At 42.0% G+C, this 23,202-nt stretch overlaps 1 protein-coding gene across 3 annotated transcripts in view; it reads left to right on the forward strand.

Annotated features, from left to right (window-relative positions):
- Window positions 1–23,202, forward strand: part of GCC2 (GRIP and coiled-coil domain containing 2) — a 200,106-nt gene that overhangs the window by 59,986 nt on the left and 116,918 nt on the right. For all 3 annotated transcript variants that reach the window (XM_033948644.1, XM_033948642.1, XM_033948643.1), the window contains exons 7-8: window positions 12,572–12,644; window positions 16,987–17,087. In XM_033948644.1, the coding sequence (XP_033804535.1) occupies window positions 12,572–12,644; window positions 16,987–17,087 (174 nt within the window). The remainder of the gene's footprint in view (window positions 1–12,571; window positions 12,645–16,986; window positions 17,088–23,202) is intronic.

Consider the following 23,202-nt stretch of genomic DNA (forward strand, 5'->3'; position numbering starts at 1 on the left):
TAACCTTCAGGTGTGAATACGGAAATATCCCTACAGTCCCCCCTTTTGGAGGAGAAATAACTTCAATGGAGTCAATTTCACCTTCAACCTAACTAAGTAGGAAAGGATCGACAAGACCCAAGGTGATATAAAAATGCATAAACATAAGCAATACCATAAAAATCAGCAATAAATCAAAGATATCAATAATCAATGGATAATAATCATAAAGGCAAGGGCATAATTTATGAACCCAGCCAAATAAATGATAATAAAATCACTGAATAATGGCAATATATGATAAAATCAAAAATCATAACTACTTAGCAAGGCACAAAAGGTATGCCAAAGCAAAAGTTAAGACAGGAAGATCATAATAAAAAATACGGCTAGCAAAATTACTCATTCATAGCCGCAATGTAATCATGCATTCTTAAGTCAGTATGATGGTTTCTGTCGAATAAGATGTCTAATCCGGATGGTCTCATAGAGTGCAAAAACAGAGAACCCAAATAAGAGAACCCACAAGATGGCAAAAATTGGAATAACAACAGATAAAAAGATCAATACTACGGGTATCAACAACTTCATGTACATTGGAGGAGCCAATATGAAAGTCCTCAATATGAAGCTTATCATTATCAACTTTCAGTTCAATGGTGTGGGAAGGTTTTGTCATCAAATATTGTTCCACTTCAAGGGTAAAGTTGATGGAATGTCCACGGAAAACATCCAGGATTTCCAATTCAGTTTCAGTAGGAGTAGAGTCCAAATGGAAAAGAGAAACATCGAAAGAAGATGTTCTGGAGCAGGATCTGGAATGGGAAGAACAAGAAACCAGGAGAATCTTGAAGGACAACACGGGATTGCGGACCAGGATCGATTACTTTGGTACCAACGCCAATCAGCAGGACAACCAGGAACAGCATCGGCAGAACTCATTTCGCCATCTGAAAAACAGAAAAGAGAGAGAACAGCCTAGGCTGTTGCTAGGTTAATGTCTTCATCACAACAATGGTTTCATCCTGGGCAAATTTACTGGGATGACATGGTCTCAGTTGATTAATGTGGACCCATTTAAGGACATCTGCACCTGGAGAATTTGATTTGATGCGAATTTGATAGGCCACAGGTGAAGCTTTTTCCACTATAGGGAATGGACCATGCCAACTTGGCAAAAATTTACTTTCTTTGGCCTTGGTTTTGCCAAAATTGTAATAGAATACTTTGTCGCCAATTTGGTATTCCTTTGTGGTAGTCCTATGATCATAATAGGCTTTTCTACCTTTAGCAGCAATTTCCAGATTTTTCTGGGCAAAAGAAAATGCACCCTGTAAATGGTTACGTAAATGGGTGACATATTCATGAGCAGTAGTAGCACTAGAAAGATTTACATCATTAGTTCTATACAACAAATGAATTGGTAATGTCATTTCTCTACCTGTCATCATTTCAAAAGGCGTCACCCCCGTAGAACGGTGAGGCGTGGCACGAATAGCCATCAGAACCAAAGGTAACTTCATGTCCCAATTCTTACCAGAGGTAGACACGTACTTCTTCAGGATCGTGATGATGGTACGATTCGCTCTTTCCACTTGTCCCGATGATTGAGGGTGGTAAGCTATGTGCAATTTACTTTTCACTCCGAGCATCTTCCACATGTGTCGCATCACATCCGCAGTGAAATGTGATCCTTGGTCTGAGTCCACTCTCATGGGCAAACCCCACCTACTGAACACATGATTCAGTAACAAGGTAGCGGTAGTCTCTGCCGTACAATTGGGTGCAGGCAAGCACTCAATCCACTTTGTAAACAAACAAGTTACAGTCAACATATACTTATTACCTCGGGAGGAACGGACCACTGGGCCTATCCAGTCAATCTGGATGTCGGACCAGGGCATGACCAAACCCTTCTTTCTCAAGGGTGCTCGGTGAAGTGGTGTAGAGGGTTGAAATTGACAACAAGTCAAGCAACCTCTCGTATATAACTGTACATCTTGCCGCATATGAGGCCAATAGGCCACTTGCTTCAGTGTCTCATAGGTAACTTCTTCACCTCTATGTCCTGCACAAGGTTCATCATGGGCATGTTGCAACATGATTCCTCGATATGCACGGGGTACAACCCACTGCACAATACCATGCTTACTCGTCCGAGTGAGCAGGTTCTGATGAATCGAAAATTTCTCTCTGGAGGTGTAGAGTATCCTAAGTTCTTCATCCTTCTGATCGTCTTCAGACAATGGATGATCCTGTGGATTCTGTATGAAGTTATAGAACTTTCCCAGGATAAGATCGGTCTTCTGAGCGGTTACAAGATCAAAGGAAGGAATATCATTACCCCACTGCACTACAGGTGTTTCAGCTACCTGTTTAGCTTGGCGTCGAGTAATAGCATGTACCATTGAAAACAACTCTTCAGGGCATTGCCATAGTTCACCTGACAAAGCACCTTCTTTGGCCAGTTGATCCGCAAGGTCATTTCCGATCTTGTCAGAACTATTAACCTTAGCATGACCTTTCACTTTCTTCCAGTAGATGGTCATGTCATTGTCTCGTACCAATTGATCTAAGGCTAGAATCAAGTCGCCATGATGGACAGGCTTTCCTTTGGAATTTAACATGTCCTTCTTTTTCCACACGGGTAAGTGAGACACAAAGTTTTGACGCACATAATCAGAATCTGTACAGATAATCAGTTCTGGGATCCCCTTCTGTACCGCAGACTGTACAGCGACCAGAGCTGCTACAATCTCTGCATATTGGTTGGTTTTAGCACCCAATCTATACTTCAAAGTTTCCATAGGTGTGTCGACATTCCACACTACACCTACTCCTGCGACCAAATTATGGTTCGAGGTCTGGTGGAAGGCACAGCCATCTACGTAGACTTGAGGTATATTGGCACATAGCTGTTCATCGTAAAGATGATGACGATGGGGTTCCTCCTCTTCTGGTGGAACATCAGGTTCCGGTATACCTGTAAGAGAATCTTGTTCTGTACAATCATGCAATTCTGCTATCCCTTGGGCTACTGTGTTACGATGTTTCAGGGCATACTTTACCTGTAAAGGCCATCCTTGGAGAGCCAAAGTCCATGAGACTATTCGGCTATTGGAGACACGACCAGTCTTGATCTTGTCACTACCCAAGAAACTAATGGGTTGATGACAAGTCTCTACAATGAGTTTTTCTCCTTGGATGTAACTCCGAAAATGTTGAAGAGCCCAAACAGTTGACAGTAGAGCTTTCTCACATTCAGAATACTTCTTCTCTACATCGGTGAAGCCTTTGCTTGCATAGGCCACCACACGCTTGTCAGAGTCGTATTTCTGGTACAGGACAGCACTCATAGAGTGTTTGGAGAATCCTAGGTCGATGAAGAATTCACGACCACTCTCAGGGTAGGCCAAGCAAGGAAAGCGACTAAGCTGCTCTTTCATCTCTTGCATAGCATCTTCCTGTTCAGGACCCCACGTCCAAGGTACATCCTTCTTAAGTAAGGCAACCAAGGGTCTAGAGATCTCTGCATACTGATCTATGAACTGTCGAGAATAATTGCATATTCCCAAAAATGAACGAAGTTCCGTCAAATTGGTAGGTTTCCTCAACTGTTGTAGGGCCTGTATCCTTTTCTTCTGTGGTCGAAGACCTTCAGAGGAAATGTCATACCCTAAATAATTCAGAGATGTTCGGCACCATTGACCTTTGGCAAGGGTCAATTTAGCTCCTGCATTTTGCAATTGTTGGAACACATGTTCTACCTCTTCCAGGTGTTTCTGAAAGGTGGGACTCTTGATCAGGATATCATCCACATAGACTAGAGTTCCTCGAGCTTCCGCATCTGGAAGGGCTTTATGGAGAAATATGTTGAACTCAGCTGGAGAGTTCAGAAAACCAAAAGGTGTTCTATTCCACGTGTACTGTTTCTTCCCAAAGGTAAATGCTAGTTTGTATTGATCCGGTGGATGTACAGGAACTGTCCAAAATCCAGAAGCTAAATCCAAGCTGGTAAAATACTTAGCTCCTTTGATGGTAGTCAAGCTCTGGTCAAGATGGGCCATAGGCCACCTAGACAAGGGTACCCGCTTGTTTAGCTGTCGGTAGTCCAAGGCAATTCTCCAACTGTTATTCTTCTTCAGGATTGGCCACAAGGGTGAGTTGTATGTACTGTTGCAAAGCCTAATGATACCCCTAGTTTCCAGGGTATCAAGTATCTCTTGCACGGACTCATACGAGGCCAAAGGAATCTTATACTGACGTACGAAGACGGGCTTACTGTGGAGATCCGTAGGAATCTTGGTCACATGTAGATTGGTCAAACCAGTGTCATAAGAATCCACTGCAAAAAGGTATCGATACTTGTACAACAACTGTGTGAACTGAGCCTTTTCTTCATCAGAAGAGCACGCATCAGCTAGGTCCACTTGTTCCTTTACCATAGCATCAAACTTAGAAAAAGGTTGGTTGGAAGAGATTTCCACTTGGTCTTCAATCTGTTCTTGCAAAGATGAAGAATCAATGGCATTCACCGCTTTGGATTGGTCAGACAGAGCTAACTTCCTGGATAAAATCAAAAAATCATTCTCCACTGTTACATGGGAAGTCGTTGCATCATATGGCCAAAGGAAGTCCAGTGAAATAAGTCCTTTAGGTGAGGTAAAAATATGGTCCAGTATATCCCCCCCCTGGCAGGGGTCAACAATGGAAGACAAGCTGCCAATGATAGGCAATGTTACCTCAACATCAGGAAAAGATTCACCCACTAGAAAACCCAAATGTTCTCCAGCGGAGAGAAAGACTTCCGTAGGTTGAGCATTGACAATCAATACATGGAAAGAAGAGGTAGGTACTTCAAGACATGGTAAAGCACCTAGAGAAAGACCATGCTCGAGAAAAGAGGTATTCGGGTTGAAAAAGCCAATATCATCGAGCATGCGTTGACCATGGGCCAAACGAAGAGGCAGAGCAAAATCCTGCACAAGGCCAGGAATCTTGACGTCTTCAGCACAAACCACTTCACAAACTTGAGGAAGAAGTTGTCCAGCCTTCAGACCATCCATCAGGTCCACATCTTCTACCGGGGTGCCTTGCAATCTGCTCCAAAGCACACCGTTCACCAAATCAACGTAGACTCCTAGACGAACAAGACATTCTGATCCTAAACACAAGAATGTGTGTAGGCCTTTCACCACAGAAAAGTGATGAGTGAAAGTCTTAGAACCCAGGGTCAGCAGAAGGCTACAAACCCCAACAAGAGGCTTGACCCCCTGACCTGGTATAGGTAGGTGAGTAGAGTGGCGCTGAACAAACGGAACTGATGTGGTTCGCTGAAGTTGACAGTAAAAAGATTCACTAATTATGGAGATGTCACTCTGGAGTAGCAGTTGAGCTTGAACTGGGACAGAACCGTGCAGGTGAACATCAACAAACAAGTCAGTATCATCCTGGTGAAGTACAGCCAGTAGACGAGGATGAGAGATCAAAGAACTGGAAACAAATGAGGTCGGGTCTTGGACAGTCTCTTGAGGTGGATCTGGCATGGGGAACGTAGACTTCAGAACAATCTCCAAATGGTCAGCCTGGAGAACAATGTCAGATATTTGTTCCTTGGGAACGCTGACAATCTCGCGGTCTGTGGGACCCCCTTCTGGAACATTGGCATACCGTAGCTCCAAAATGTGTGGATCCGCTGAACGCAGGAAATTTATTCGAATTGAAGTATCGTTTCGTTCCACAGTACTGGTAACCTGGGGAAGGCGTGTAGTTGGTACCTTTCCAAAAGGAAGGGGACGAGTCACCTGGGCCCAGACCACTTCTTGGACGTAATCCAAAATAGGCCGCAATCTCTTCAAAAGATCGTTTCCAATCAAAAACTCCTCTCCTGGACTAGTGGTAATAATCACTGGGTGTTTAACATTCATTTTGCCTAACTGCAAGGTCAGCCAAGTTTGACCAACTGTCTCAATGTTCTGATGTCCATATGCAACCAAAGACAAATCACTGGGAACAATCAACAGTGTATTCTGGGTACCCAGGGTAGTCTGCAAACGTTGGAATAGTCCCTGAGTGATCAAAGTCACTTCGGAAGCCGTATCAAGTAAACCGGGACAAGACAAAACCTGTTGTAGAAACAAAGGTAAAGTGTACCGTTGACCCATAGGCTTTAACCTACCCAAGAAATACTTGTGTGACTTAATGGAATCCCACGAAGGAAGCCACTCGGTGTTCTCAGATAATTCACTGGATTGTACCAGATCTATGTCTTGTGTAGCATCAGGAGATGTTGTTTGGACAGAAGATACAATAGTGGGTGGAGAAATTGGTTCTCGGACTAGTCATGCGGTATCATTCTCTAACAATTCGGGTGTGTCATCCAGGTCGTCTACTGAGGAAGCATGGGTATCAGTTACTACAGACTTGACCACTCGAGTTCCGGAAGGCCTGTAACTGATATTGTTATCCATTCTCCTTGAGGTCTGTTCCTTTCTCGCGGGGACAGATGCTGCCAATTGTTTAGAAGTCAATTCCAGGGCAGAAATACGATCCACCACCTGAGCCAATTGTTCCATTATCACACTGAGGTCACTCTGCTTCTGTTGCTTATTGGGCCGTCTCTTCTTCTGTGTCTTGGGTCCATCCCTATTGGGTGGTGCATCAGAAGAGGAAGTCTGGTCTGCTGGACGAGATGAAACAGGTCCTGGAGTGGAAACTACAGAGCTACTAGGTTCCAAAGCAAGTGAAGTCTGAACTGCGCATACACTCAGCTTAGATTCCTTAGATCGTGCTTTGGGCACCGGTTTCTCAGATTGGCCTGCAGGAACCCTGACTTTATGATCATAGAAATCCTCGGCTACGGCTAGGATCGATGAGTAAGAGGCCTTTTTCATACCAGCCACAACCACACTCATATATTCAGGCAAGGCTTTTGCAAAGAGAGATCGTAATTCTCCATACTCCAGTTCGTCCTCAGAAGGAGTCCTGTCTGGAAAGAAATGTCGTTTCAGATGGAAAGCAAATTCACGGGGATTTTCTTGGAGTCCACAACGCAAATGGAATGCAGCTTTGCGAGATTCAATGGAATCAGCGTATGTACCATAACGTCTTTTGAGTTGTTGTTCCACCTCTAACACATCCGAAGTACCAGTGATGATGGATCGCAACGTCTCAGAACACTCAGAAGCAAAGGACCAATGGAGTAAACGAAGCTTATCACTGTCCTCTGTCACTGCATAAGTCTCAAAGAACTCATGTATTGAGGCCAAATGTGCTTCAATAGTTAGCTTAGTTCCCTCTCTAAAAGGTTCTATCATTTGTTTAAACATCTTCATTATCTGTACGTGATAGGGTGGTATAGTATAACTACCTCCTTTCTTTTGAGTTTCTTTCCCTGTTTCATTATTGTGCTGTGACCTTTGTGGAGTATGTTGTGAAATGTCTGGTGCTTTGGTGCCATCTGGTGGTTGTTTAGGCTCACTGTAAACTGACCTTACCGGGCGTGGTTTAGAGTCAGAAGGTTCAGTGACGTCACAGGAATTTGAGATAGACCTTACAGGGCGTGGTTGCTGCAATGGGCGTGGTTGCTGCACTGGGCGTTCAGCTAGTGTCACTAATTTCTCAGGGCAGGGTTTGTTACTAGGCAACAAGTCATCTGCAGTAGAATCAGAACACTCCTGCGAATTCCTGTTCCCACCTTCCCCCCTAGAGCTGTAAAAAGAACGAAAGACGGTTCTAGGAGCTGGTGTAGGAAAATGAAGAGGCGACACAGGGGGAGAGACAGTTTTAATATCCCTCTCACTACAAATAGCAGCAACTTTGTCTTGCAACACTTTCACATCAGTAGCTAACGCAGTTCTCTGGAAGGATATATCTTGAACATTCTGGCGCAGAGCCAAATTATCGGCATCTGCCTGACATAACGAGTCAGTTAGCTGATTGACATGTGACTTACTTTCGGAAAGTCGGTTCTGAGACTCAACAAAGTCCGCTTGTAAGGCACATAATTGCCTGTCAGCACGGGCTGCCTTATCATTAGACAGACGTTCGGTAGCGTCTAACTTTTCACCCAGACAAACATAAGCAGAAGTTACGTCTGCAAGTTCATTCTGCAATTTGGAAACAAGCTCGGCACTCTTATCATAATCTTTATGACAAGTAGATAAAGAGACTTATAACTCATCCTTCTGAGCTCTCAAATTAGTAAGTTGAGTCACTAAAGAGGTACACTTCGCACAAGAAATATTCACTGTTCTTTTTTTATAACTTTCAAGTTCAGCATTCAACTCAGAACATTGATGTCGTAACTCAGACATCACCTGATCAAAGTCGGAATGTTGATCTTCACAATTAGAAGCTAACAGTTCAAGGGAATCATTACGAGTCCGTTCTGCCTGCAAAGAATTTTTACAATCCTCTAATTGCTCATATAAATCACTCTGAAGCTGACGTTGTTGAGATAAACTAGCAGAGACAGAAGTTTTAAAAGCAAACAATGCACAAATGAGCTCTGAATAATTTTCTCCTGTAGGTTTAGTACGAGCATGTAGGAGACGCTGCAATACTGAACAGTACGCCTGATTAGAGTCCTCTATATCTGCATGTAATAAACGAACAAGGTCAGAAAAATACACATCAGAATCTGTCTGTTTTAAAACTTGCACAGCTAATTTCTGAAAAACATCTTTTTCAAGAGCATGCCACGAAATCTGAGATTCAGTGTCAACAGACATAGCTACAGTCGTAAATTAGAAACCTAGATATCCCGGCCAACGAGCCCCCAAAATCTGTAGAAGGATTTATGGTTCACTTAGCAGTAATATAAACACGTTATATCTCTGTTAAGTGGTCTAGAGAAAACCATAACCTCTTATTCAAGTCCAAATATCATGGTCTAATTATACGACACAAAACCCAGGCTAATGAGAAATATCTTTATTATGAAAATAGAAAAATATAATTCACAAGCCAGCTGCAGAATCTAAATATTGTTCAAAATATCTAATTACACAAATGAAACTCAGTACATGATTATCACAATCTAATGGTTAGACAATTAAGTAAAACTTCTTGTTAAACACACACTATTCCTTATAATAATAATCCCTGATTAACAAATGATTATATTATCACCCAGGTAACTTTTCAACCCTTTACCTTTATCAATAGATTCCTATCTAATTCCCAAGCTAATAAAAGTAATTTCCGTATGCTCACCCTTAATTAGCCTCTCCGGCACAATTAGGTGGAAGAGAAAACTTTGTGTCAGCTGGAAGACGTCAGGAATACCGTTGTAAAAGTTACACGTGTTGAAAATCCTTGATGAGGCTATAAATCATCAGCAATAAGTTCCGTTTATCTGTGCTAAGTTCAGAACAGTTTTTAAATGTCCGAATTTCTATCTCTTAGGCAGAGAATCACACGAGGTAACTTACAGGTCTAATTATTGAAAGAAAAAGTTTACAATTAGAACATCTGTGAGCAGATCTGAGCTTCCCCGGACCTTATCACAGACTAACTAATTATTAATTAATTAGCACCTTTCTTTTCTTGAATCTCATCAGATGACTTCCTCGGACCAATCCAGAAACAGAACTTGATGAATAGCCTTTCTGTATAAAGTATCATATATGCTGGAAGACCCAGGGCCGTTAGACAGATAAGAACAGAATAATTTCTTCAAGATTCACACTGTCCCATTATTAAAGCACAGATGAATGCCCTTGAATAGCAACATTCGGGTACATCCCCATAATGCATCATTCTTCTTACTTCTTGCAAAATTCATGCTGGAAAGTTGCTTGCAGAGAGATTCTTGAAACAATGGTTCAGGCTTGGTGACATCATAGAGTCCTAACCTTCAGGTGTGAATACGGAAATATCCCTACAGAACCAGTCCCTCTTCAGATTTGTCCATCTCTTCTTGCGCAGAATCATGGATCTCTTCTACATCCCAATCTTCAGTCATTGCACCTGATAGCTTGGCACCTCTCGGGCTGACATTGGTGGACCTTTATCTTTTCCAGCCTGTCAGACTCATTTTGGAAGCATCAAGAAAACCGTCTATGTATCAGTGTTATCAACACAAATGGTAGATGGTTTTTCACATGGTGTACTCTACATCATCTTGATGCCAAATCCATCTCTTTATCTTCAGTATTGGATTACCTTCTACATTTATCCAATTCAGACCTCAAGACCACTTTGATTAGAGTTCATCTCAGTGCTATCAATGCTTTTCATAGACCAGTTGATGGAAAACTTCTCACTGCTCATCCTCTTGTATCTAGATTTATGAAAGGACTTTTCAACGTCAAACCACCTCCAATAGTCCTCAGCTCATATTAGATATCTCACTTGGAAAGTGTTTTTTTCTCATCTCTCTTACATCTGCTCGAAGAGTAAGTGAACTTCAGGCACTGGTGGCAAATTCACCGTTCAGTGTTTCATCATGACAAAATGGTACTATGCACTCATCCAAAGTTCCTTCCAAAGGTAGTCGCTGAATTCCATTTCAATCAATCTATTGTGCTTCCAGTGTTTTTTCCTAAACCTCATTCTCACCCTGTTGAAACGGCTCTTCATACTTTGGACTGTAAACGAGCTTTGGCCTACTACTTACAACGTACACAGCCACATAGGACATCTCCTCAACTCTTTTGTCTCTTTGATCCTAATAAGTTGGAGCATCCTGTATCCAAAAGAACTGTTTCTACCTGATTGGCACCTTTTGTTATGTTTAGGCTGGGCTGCAACTGGGAAGTTTTGTCACAGCCCACACAGTTTGAGCTATGGCAGCTTCAGTTGCTTTTTTACGTTCCACTCCTATTGCCGAAATCTACTGCTACTTGGTCCTCAGTTCATGCATTCACATCTTACTACTGTTTACAATCTTATTCCAGATGAGATGGTCACTTCGGCCAAGCAGTTTTGCAAAATTTATTCTCTTAATGGCCAATTCTTCCTCCATCCCATTCTAGTAAGCTAGGGAGTCCCACATGTGAGAATATGCTTCCTGCTTGTCCTGGGATAATTTATCGTATCAATAAACAAAACTTAAACTAGCGACCAGAATGATAAGCTTTAAACAAGGTGTTAAAGCCGTACCGCATAAGTTCCTCAGAATGCCACACGATTTTAACGTATGGTAGCTGTCCTCATAGGAACCTTTATAATATGCGATTTTTTCATTCAATATATTATTTTCTTTTCTTTTCATAAGTTATAAAGTTATAAAGTGCTTGTGCTTAATAATATAATATAATAGTAGCAAGTGTAGCTGTTACTTAGCTTTTTTTTAATAAACTGGGTCTGGCTCAATCCCCTTCCCCGACCCTGATGAAATAATGAAACGCGTCGGTGGGGATTGAGCCAGACCCAGTTTATTAAAAAAAAGCTAAGTAACAGCTACACTTGCTACTATTATATTATATTATTAAGCACAAGCACTTTATAACTTTATAACTTATGAAAAGAAAAGAAAATAATATATTGAATGAAAAAATCGCATATTATAAAGGTTCCTATGAGGACAGCTACCATACGTTAAAATTGTGTGGCATTCTGAGGAACTTATGCGGTACGGCTTTAACACCTTGTTTAAAGCTTATCATTCTGGTCGCTAGTTTAAGTTTTGTTTATTGATACGATAATTTGTGCACATTTTTTGTATTTGAGTTTCAATATCATGGCACATGTACAAAACACTACAAATCAAAAAACGTTTAGTGTCCTGGGATAAAGCACAGTTACTTATGGTAACAGGTGTTATCTAGGGACAGCAGACAGATATTCTCACAACCCACCCACCTCCCCTAGTTGGCTTCTTAGCTTGCTTACAGAACTGAGGTACTGCGAGCCTGTGTTGGACAGGAAAGCGCATGCGCGGTACGGGCAGTTTGCAAACTTAAGTTCTTAAAGTAGCGATGCACTTTTAAAGCTATCTGTACCGGGGCTCCGTGGATGACATCACCCACATGTGAGAATATCTGCCTGCTGTCCCTGGATAACACCTGTTATGGTAAGTAACTGTGCTTTACAACAATGTACCCTCAGTACCAGGGCTTTGATCAGAATGTATAAATGATTCTCCTGAAGAATGGTCATAGGCACCTTTCTTGGCTTGGCTTATAACCCAGAAGATCTTCGTGGCAGCTTTACTCCTAGCGGTATTGCCACAAGACTATCGTTAGGGATCATCAGATGCTGTTTTGAACCCAGCACCCGACGGACAAGAATTTTACTCTGAAAATTGTCATGAGCGTATGGTAACTTGCACCTGGCTTTTGTGTAGAAGTTTGCTTGAAAAATACATGCATAGATTTGAAAATGCAGTTTGTACACACATTCTATCCTGCCTTAAACACCAACAAAAACATTTCTCTGTGCAACTAAAAGTTCCCATGTTGTGGAACATTGCACATTAATCCACATTGAAGATGGGGAGTTTTCAGACATGTTACACAGGTAAAATACTTTGAAAATGTACCTTCTCACTGTACTGAAACCAGGATGTGTAAAGTTGTTTTCTGTTGTGAAACAAAATAGAAATGTAGTCAGTATTTGATGAGAACTGTTTTTATTGAAAATGCAGGATTCCATAGAGAGCTCTTCAGCAGAAGGAGGTGATCAAAGCTCTCTAATCACAGAACTGGAAAACAAGATAGGTATTTTATGTTAAAATTTTTAATTTTACCATTCTATAATTTGGTGTTTTAGCAGCATGAAAAATGTGTAGTGGTGGTTTCTCTTTCCATATTTTTGGATGTTTTATATTCTCTGCTTATTACTGTTTTGTTATAGGCAGGTTATATACATTATTTTAAATAAATAAAGAGAATGTAATGTTCATATTTTTGTTCAATTTTATTTAATAATAACATAGCATAAATGAAGCAGGAATCAATGTATTTGATAACAAGCAGTACCTGGGATATGCGGGCTGACTGTTGGAGAAACGCTGCTGGCTGCCACCTGGGATCTCTGCCTCCCCCCCCCCCCCCCTGCTGAAGCCACCGACGATTTCTCCCTGCCCCACCCTGAAGCCAACCCTGCCACCAGACACGTTCCATTCCCCCTCCTCCAGCCACAGCAGCAACAACAGGGTTGGGACGGGCCAGGCCAGGCGTGTGCAGCGACTGCACACTGCCAGCCCACAAGCCTTCCCCTGACATCAAATCTAATGTAGGATAAAAGGTTCTGAGCAGCCAAACGCTGCCTGGTTGGCCCGGAACCTTCTCTCTGACGTCGGAATTGATGTCGGGGGGTGAGGGGGGGAGAAGGCTTGTGGGATGGCCTCATACTGTTGCTACACATGCCTGGCCCATCCCTGTTGCTGCTTCTGCGGCGTGGGGTGGGTGGGAATGGAATGTGTCGGGTGGCAGGGTTGACTTCAGGGGTGGGGCAGAGAGGAAACGGCATCAGCGGTGGCTTCAGTGGTGGGCAGGGAGAGAGGAAGAAAAAGTTGGGTGGGGAAATGGAGTGTGTCGGGTGGCAGAGTCAGCTTCAGGGGTGGGGCAGGGAGAGAGGAAGAAAAAGTTGGACTCATGGAGGGACAGAGAGAGATGTTGGTTGGGGAATGGAATGAGGTCTGGAGGAGAGAAAATGTGCAGGAGGCAGAAAGAAAGAAATATTGGATGCACAGTGAGAAAGAAGTGCAACCAGAGACTCATGGAATCACCAGACAACAGGTAGGAAAAATGATTTTATTTTCAATTTAGTGATATAAATTCTCAAAACTGACACATTTTGAAGAACGAAGGTGTTGACGCCCCTGTACAGGTCATTGGTGACATCCCACTTGGAGTATTGTGTTCAGTTTTGAAGACCGTATCTGGCGAAGGACACAAAAAAGCTTGAAGCGGTCCAGAGGAGGGCAATGAAAATGATAGGCTATTTGTGCCAAAAAACGTATGAGGAGAGACTGGAAGCCCTGAATATGTATACCTTAGAGCAAGGGTAGGCAATTCTGGTCCTTGAGAGCCGGAGCCAGGTCAGGTTTTCAGGATATCCACAATGAATATGTACTAGAGAATGACACGGGGAAAAAAAAATCTGTCCCCGTCACTGCCCCGTCACCGGACCACCATCCCCTTCACCACCCCGTCTCCACCGTCCCCCTTCACCGCCCCGTCCCCGCAGCATCCACCCTTCCCTCTTGCCACCTCACTGCCCTTTGGCAACTCTTGCATGGTCCGTGCATCTCCCTACCTCCCTCCCCCTTTCCTTCTCGGCGCGTTTTAAGGTTTCAGACTTGTTAAAAGCCACCGGAGCATTCATGCAGTCGCGTGCGTTTGTGGGCAGAAGCTTCTCCTCTGACGCAACCAGAAGTTGCGACCTGAACTTGCGTCAGAGGAGAAGCTTCTGCCCATAAATGCACGCGACTGCACGTACGCTCCGACGGCTTTCAACAAGTCTGAAACCTTAAAACACGCCATGAAGGTAAGGAGGAGGGAGGGAGATAGATTCAGGTGGGTAGGTAGGAAGGATGGAGGGGGCCACATGCGATCGGTGACCGTGCACGTTCCCTCCCTTAACTGCAGGGACAAGGCCATTCACCGCTCCATGGGGCAGTGGATGGCCTTGTTCCTGTACCTGCGGTGAGCATCTTCCTCCCTCCACCATTTTAACAGGTTACTCGCGGCTAGCCACGGGTAACATCCACCATGTCATTCTCTAATATGTACGAGATGGATTTGCATACACTGCCTCCTTGAGATGCAAATCTATCTCATGCATATTTATTGTGGATATCCTGAAAATCTGACCTGGCTCCAGCTCTCGAGGACCGGAATTGCCTACCCCTACCTTAGAAGAAAGGAGGGACAGGGGAGATATGATTCAGATGTTCAAATACTTGTAAGGTATTAACGTAGAACAAAATCTTTTGCAGAGAAAGGAAAATGGTAAAACCAGAGGACATAATTTGAGGTTGAGGGGTGGTAGACTCAAGAGCAATGTAAGGAAATTCTTCTTTACGGTATCATTCTCCTGGGAGAGATCTGAGGAGCTTATCCATGTACAGATCTTGGCTCAAATTTATCAGATCTGTTAGGGTTCCAGAATTAGTATTGCTTAAACAATTTCAGGCACATGTGTAGGCAGTGAGGACCTCAAATTTCTGAGAATGGATATAGAGCAGGGGTGTCCAATGTCGGTCCTCGAGGGCCGCAGTCCAGTCGGGTTTTCAAGATTTCCCCAATGAATATTCATGAGATCTATTTGCATGCACTGCTTTCATTGTATGCTAATAGATCTCATGCATATTCATTGGGGAAATCCTGAAAACCCGACTGGATTGCGGCCCTCGAGGACCGACATTGGACACCCCTGATATAGAGAAAGCCATATACATGGAAGCACTGGTCATTTTCTTAATGCTGTAAGAATTAATCCATTATCCAGCAGCTTTGCTTATTTTTTCCAACACCTGCTATTATTTCTTAACACTCATTCTATGCTGCTGCTTGTAAAATAGGAAAAGCACAGTGGCAATGATCAAGTGAGTGAACCAGAAATTCATCAAAGAATGTCTTTTATTCACATATACTCAGGATGAAAAATTGTAGAGACAACAGTACTCAACACAGGCCATGTTTTGGCATCAATGTCTTCATCAGGAGCCCTAGTTGGGTTGTGTGTATATATATGTGTGTGTGTGTGTGTATATATATATATATATATATATATACACACACACAGTGTATATATAAATACACACACACATACAGTATATATATATACACACACACACCAAGGTACCACTGTATATATACACACACCAAGGTACCACTGTGTGTGTGTATGTATATATATACACACGCATATACAGTGGTACCTTGGTGTATGTATATATATATATATATTGTGTGTGTGTGTATGTATGTATATATATGTGTGTATATATATATATATATATATATACACACACACAGTTGTTATCAAAGGAACAATCTGAGCAATCTCATGTTAACACAGAGATGCCTCTTTCCTTAGCTGCTTCACTTCTTAAGATGCTGCAGCTCAGGAAAGAGGTGTCTCTGTGCTAATATGAGATTGCTCAAATAGTTCCTTTGATGATAACTTATTTGGTAAACATCTTATAATTATGCTTATATGTATATGACATCCCAACTAGGGCTCCTGATGAGTCCCATTGTTTTTGTATAATTTTTCATCCTGAGCATACCTGAATTATACACTGTTGATTAAAGGACATTTTTGATAAATTTTTCGTTCAAGGTACTGAAGAGGATAGACTTAGTAGATAAGGACAGGTTGTTCACCCTCTCCAAGGTAGAGAGAACGAGAGGGCACTCTCTAAACTTTAAAGGGGATAGATTCCGTACAAACGTAAGGAAGCTATTCTTCACCCAGAGAGTGGTAGAAAACTGGAACGCTCTTCTGGAGTCTTTCATAGGGGAAAACACCCTCCAGGGATTCAAGACAAAGTTAGCCAGGTTCCTGCTGAACAAGGACATATGCTGGTAGGGCTAGTCTCAGTTAGGGCGCTGGTCTTTGAGAAAAGGGCCACTGCGTGAGCGGTCTTCTGGGCATGATGGACCACTGGTTTGACCCAGCAGCGGCAATTCTTGTGTTTTTCCGGTGTTTATATCGTGTGGGATTCTCTCGGTTTTCTCCTTTCTGTGTGCTGCTTGTAAAATTCCATCATATTCAGTCTATTGTACGTAGTCTGTGATATAGAACTGTGGACTTGTCATTTATTTATTAAATTAGAGTGAAGGCTTACAGTTCTGCTGCTGTCATAAACCCTTGTTGCTGGTTCCTTCCTAAAGCCACTGTCAAGTGAAATTATGCTTTGTTTTGTGTGCGGAGGAATTTAATTCAGTGTATAATTTCTGGACTTCTCAAATTATGATTGAAAGCCTATTTAATCTCACTTAGGAGTGATTTTTAATATACTGGCATGAATTTAAGGGAAAAGAAAAAAAATATTTTCAGATGATTCATTTTCCCTGATTCCATGCATTCTCTTTCCCTTTTGTTCAGATAAACTAGAAAAAGAATGCAAAGAAAAAGAAGATAAATCAAACAAGATCAAAGCTGTAGCTGTGAAAGCAAAGAAGGAGCTGGATTCTAGTAGAAAGGAGGTAAACAACAATATTTGAGAGGAGATCCTAATAATGTACTGACAGGCTTGAAAAAACTTTTTCTTTTAGTTCAACATGCTTTCCTAATTTTCAGTCTCCAAAGCATTTGAATGAATATTTCAGCATTGAAAAAAAAATTTAAATGAAGTTTAAACTCTTAAAAAAAACAGAAATCACATTGAAATAGGAGTTCCTCAATACTGTTGTCTTTGAGAAATCTCTTGTACTACAGGCAGTCCCCGGGTTAAGAACAAGTTACGTTTTTAAAGCTGTTCTTAAGTCAGATTTGTATGTATCTCAGAACTTGTAGGTTTTAAGATTCTTGCTGTTTACCTCTGTTTCCTGCTGACAAAAGGGCCAACTGTCCCTACGATGTTCCCTCTTAAGGTGTAGCATGCACAACCACACATTGTTCTTAATGTGGTCATGCATCATTCCTGAATCTGCTACAAGAGAAATGTAGGAGTCTATGCCATTGGAAGTATTGCTCAGTGAAATCAAATGAAACCATAACTATATTCTTAAGTACTACTCATACTTAAATCGGGTGTTTGTAACTCGGGCGGGTTTTAAGTACAGAAATGAAAGTATTCTTACCTTAAAAGTCTCTGTAATTTTATCTAGGCTATTGGAGATCAATTTTATAAATACTGACATGTATATATTAACTTAAACTGTTTTCACATGCAAAGACCTGGACTCCAGGATTATTTGTGACCAGTATTCGGTGTTGGATGAATCTAGCTTCATTCCATGTTCTATATAGGAATATATGTAGATTAGATTCTGTTTCTACTACAGTTTAATTGATGAAACTAAACTTGTATTTATTAGCTATTCTTTGAATAAATAATCCAGGAGTAAAACCATACTGGTGTGTACACCTTACCCCAGACACACATTAATTTTAGGATTAGTATGAAATGCCTCTCAATCTCTTTTTATATCTAGCAGTCCTATACTGCTCTTTTAGGTCTCTATCTAATAAAATCCAGAACAATGAGCTATAACAAATAAGCAAGAGATTTTTTCCTGGTTGTATATCCTCGCCCTACCTGGTTGGATCAATCATTGCAGGGATAGTCTGCAATTCTAGTCTCTAATCCTAGCCACTAGGGTCTATATAGGTTACCCCAAAAATCAGCGCTGACTAGTGCGGCACTAAGCACATTCTGTAAAAGCAAGGCACACTTTATAGAATCATGCTTAGCGCCACTTAAGCATAAGAACATAAAAATAGCCTTACTGGGTCAGACCAGTGATCCATCTTGCCCAGCATTCCATAGCTAGTCCAGGTCACAAGTACCTGACAAACCCCCCCTCCCCCAAATAGTAGCAACATTCTATGCTATCAATCCAGTGGAAGCAATGGCTTCCCCCATGTTTATCTCAATAGCAGACTCAATAACCTAGTAAAGGGGGGGCGCAGACCGCCCCAGGCACCATTTTTTGGGGTGGACACCGGTGCCTCTCCTCCTCTCTGTCCCCTTTAAACTTTGCCGGTATGAGCAGCATTTTCCACCTGCTGCTCGTGCTGGCCTCAGTTCCCTTCTGATGTCACTTTTTGATCGTAGGACCAGGACATGATGTCAGACCTCCGCAAACAGCAGGTGGAAGATGCTGCTTTCACCGGAGAACATTTCAAGTAGTACGTTGAGGACGGGGATGGGTGGGGGTGGGGTGCTCAAGCAGTGGTAAAGGATTGGGGGAGCACACAGTGTGGTGATGTAAGGCGCCACCACCCTGGGTGCTAACCTCCCTCACTGAGAATGCTATGAACTTTTACTCCAGTAACTTGTCCAAACCTTTTTTAAAACCAGCTATGTTAACCGCTCTAATTACATCCTCTGGCAATGCAATCCAGAGCTTAACTATTCTCTTGAGTGAAAAAATATTTCCTCCTGTTGGTTTGAAAGTATTTCCTGTAACTTCATCAAGTGTCCCTAGTCTCTGTAATTTTTGATGGAGTAAAAAAATCGATCCACTTGGACCCTTACTACACCATTCAAGATTTTGTAGACTTCAATCATATCTCCCCTCAGCCGTCTCTTTTCCAAACTGAAGAGTCCTAACCTTTTTAGTCTTTCTTCATACGAGTGGAGTTCTAACCCCTTTATCTTCTTGGTCACTCTAATTTGAACCTTTTCTAGTTCTGCTATAACTTTTTTGAAATAAGGCGACCAGAATTGAATGCAGTACTCAAGGAGAGGTTGCACCATGGAGCAATACAGAGACATCATAACATTCCTAGTCATATTTCCTATTCTTTTTTAAAAATAATTCCTAGCATCTTGTTTGCTTTTTTTGGCTGCTGCTGTTCATTGTGCAGAACATAAGAAGTTGCCTCCGCTGAGGCAGACCAGAGGTCCATCTCGCCCAGCGGTCCGCTCCCACGGTGGCCCATCAGGCCCATTGCCTGAGCAGTGGTCCCTGACTATCCCTATGACCTACCTCTACTCCTATCTGTACCCCTCAATTCCTTTATCCTCCAGGAACCTATCCAAACCTTCTTTGAAGCCTTGTAACGTGCTCCGGCCTATCACAGCCTCCGGAAGCGCGTTCCATGTATCCACCACCCTCTGGGTGAAAAAGAACTTCCTGGCGTTTGTTCTAAACCTGTCCCCTTTTAATTTCTCCGAGTGCCCCCTTGTACTTGTGGTTCCCCATAATCTGTAAAATCTGTCCCTGTCTACCTTTTCTATACCCTTCAGGATCTTGAAGGTTTCTATCATGTCTCCTCTAAGTCTCCGCTTTTCCAGGGAGAACAGCCCCAGCTTTTTCAGTCTGTCAGTATATGAGAGGTTTTCGGTACCCTTTATCAGTTTAGTTGCTCTTCTCTGGACTCCCTCAAGTACCGCCATGTCCTTCTTGAGGTAAGGCGACCAGTACTGGACACAGTATTCCGGATGCGGGCGCACCATTGCACGATACAGCGGCAGGATGACTTCCTTCGTCCTGGTCGTGATGCCCTTCTTAATGATACCCAACATTTTGTTTGCTTTTCTTGAGGCTGTGGCGCACTGTGCCGACGCCTTCAATGTTGTGTCTACCATCACTCCCAGGTCTCTTTCAAGGTTGCTTACCCCTAGCAGTGATCCCCCCATTTTGTAGCTGAACATCGGGTTCTTTTTCCCTACATGCATGACCTTGCATTTCCCTATGTTAAAGCTCATTTGCCACTTTTTGGCCCATTCTTCTAGTGTCGTTAGGTCCCTTTGCAGATCTTCGCAGTCTTCCGTGGTTTTAACCCTGCTGTAGAGTTTGGTGTCATCTGCAAATTTAATAACCTCACATTTTGTTCCTGCCTCCAGGTCGTTAATAAATATATTGAACAGGAGCGGTCCCAGCACCGACCTCTGCGGAACTCCGCTCGTGACCCATTGCCAGTCTGAGTAATGGCCCTTTACTCCAACCCTCTGTTTCCTGCCTGCAAGCCAGTGTATTGTCTATAGTGACACCCAGTTGTTTTTCTTGGGAGTTGACCCCCAAGGTGGACCCTAACATCTGGTAACTGTGATTTGGGTTATTCTTTCCAATGTGCATCACTTTGCATTTGTCCACATTAAATTCATTTGCTATATGGACGCCCAGTCTTCCAGTTTTTTAAGGTCTGCCTGCAATTTTGCACAGTCGGCATGCATTTTTATAACTTTGAACAGTTTAGTGTAATCTGCAAATTTAATCACCTCACTCTTTGTTCCAATTTCCAGATAATTTATAAATAAGTTCAATAGCATTGGTCCTAGTACAGATCCCAGCAGTATGCCACTATTTACCCTTCTCCATTTAACCCTAACTCTGTCCAATAACCAATTTCTAATCCACAACTGAACATTGCCTCCTATCCCATGACTCTTTAATTTTCTCAGGAGCCTCTCATGAGGATGTTCTCTCAGGGTTTTCGCAGCTGGCATTGTGTTTATTGCAGCGAGACCCGGAAACCTGCAACAAGTTCTCATGAGGAATTTTGTCAAAAGCTTTCTAAATATCTAGATATACTACATCAACCGGTTCACCTTTATCCACATGTTTGTTCATACCTTCAAAGAAGTGAAGCAAATTGGTGAGGCAAGATCTCCCTCAGCTGAACTCTGTCCCTTTAAATCAGGGATCTCAAAGTCCCTCCTCGAGGGCCGCAATCCAGTCGGGTTTTCAGGATTTCCCCAATGAATATGCATTGAAAGCAGTGCATGCACCTAGATCTCATGCATATTCATTGGGGAAATCCTGAAAACCCGACTGGATTGCGGCCCTGAAGGAGGGACTTTGAGACCCCTGCTTTAAATCATGTTTGTCCACAATTTTATTTTATATCATTGTTTCCACTATTTTGTCTGGCATTGAAGTAAGGCTTACTGGTCTGTAATTTCCCAGATCTCTACAGGAACCCTTTTTAAAAATTGGCATAACTTTGGCCATTCTCCAATCTTCAATACCCTGGGATGTATACCATCTGGTCCAGGTGATTTGGTTTGGTTTAATACATTTTCCAGGTTCACCGAGATTTCTTTCAATCCCTCCGCATCATCACCCTTGAAAAACAATTCCGGTTAAAGTAGATCTCTTAAATCTTCTTCTGTAAAGACTAAAGCAAAGAATTCATTCAGTCTCTCTGCTATGGCTTTAAACTTCCTGAGCACCCCTTTTGCTCCTTTGTCATCCAACGGTCCCATAGATTTCCTCGCAGGTTTTCTGCTTCTAAAGTACCTAAAAAATTTTTTTACTCTGATTTTTTGCCACTTTGGCATCTTAACTTGCCTGTGCTTCTTATTTTATTCATTTGCATCCTCTTTCTGTTCTTTAAAGGATTTTTTTTGGCTCTATTAATCTCTTTCACTTTACCTTGTAACCATGCTGGCTCTCATTTTTTCTTCTTTCCACCTTTGTTAATACCTTGTCTGAGCTGTCATAATGGCATTTGTAAACACCCATTCCTGGTTTACAGTTCTAACTTTGCCACCAATGCTTTAGCTTCTTTTTAACCATTTTCCTAATTTTATTATAGTCGCCCTTTCGAAAATTAAATGCTGCTACAATAGATTTCTTTAGAGATGTCACTCCAAATATCAGATCAGATTTGATCACGTTATGATCTCTGTTTCCCAGTGGACCCAACACAGTTACCTCTCGTACTATGCCCTGCTTTCCACTAAGGACCAAATCTAAAATATCTCCCCTTCTTGTTAGTTCCTGGACCACTTGCTCCAAGAAGCAGTCATTTGCTTCAACGGTAACTCCAGTTTTTGGGATCTAGGGTCAGTACCAGGTAGATTTCTAAGGTCTATGACCCAGATATAACAAAGAAATAAGACATTTTAATTTAATCATGCATTTTTGATTACAGAGCAGACTAGATGGACCATTCAGGTCTTTATCTGCCGTCATTTACGATGTTACTTTGCTTATGAAGTCTAGGAATTTTACCTCCCTAGCACACTCTTATGTAAGATTTATCCTGTTAAATGATGGGGTAATTGATTGAGGCCTTTTAGTGTTGTAAAGTCTTTTGTCAGTTCCATATAGGGTATTGATTTGAGTATAAAAGTAGAATTTACAGACCCTTATCCTTAGGTGAGTGTGTAATTGAAATCGCCCAGTTTGCCAGTTTTCCTAATCTCTGAAAACATTTTTCATCTGTCTGCTCATTCTGTCCGGGGGAACAGTAGTATAACCCTACCTGTATATTCCTTCCCTTCACACGTGCATTTTCTATCCATATGGATTCCACACTGCTATCTATGTCATTGAGTATGTTTATTTTGTTTGATTCCCTCTTTAACATATAGCATCCCCCTCCAATTTGATCTACTGTAACCTTGCAATATAATTTGTACCCAGATAACACCGTGTCCCATTGATTGTACTCCTTTCACCAGGTCCCTGAGATGCCTATTATATCTACCTCATCATTCAGTGCTATATACTCTAACTCTCTTACTTTATTTTTTAGACTTCTAGCATTTGTATTCAGACACTTCAAATTGTGTTTTTTCCTTGTATCTACAGGCTGCTGAGAATATAACAGGGATAATTTGAACCCTTTACTTTGTCTTCCTCTTAAACACTTCTGGCTTTCTGTCACCATTATTGAAACCTCTCTATTGGGAATCCCTAA

The sequence above is a fragment of the Geotrypetes seraphini genome, chromosome 6 (assembly GCF_902459505.1).
Source record: "Geotrypetes seraphini chromosome 6, aGeoSer1.1, whole genome shotgun sequence".
NCBI lineage: Eukaryota > Metazoa > Chordata > Amphibia > Gymnophiona > Dermophiidae > Geotrypetes > Geotrypetes seraphini.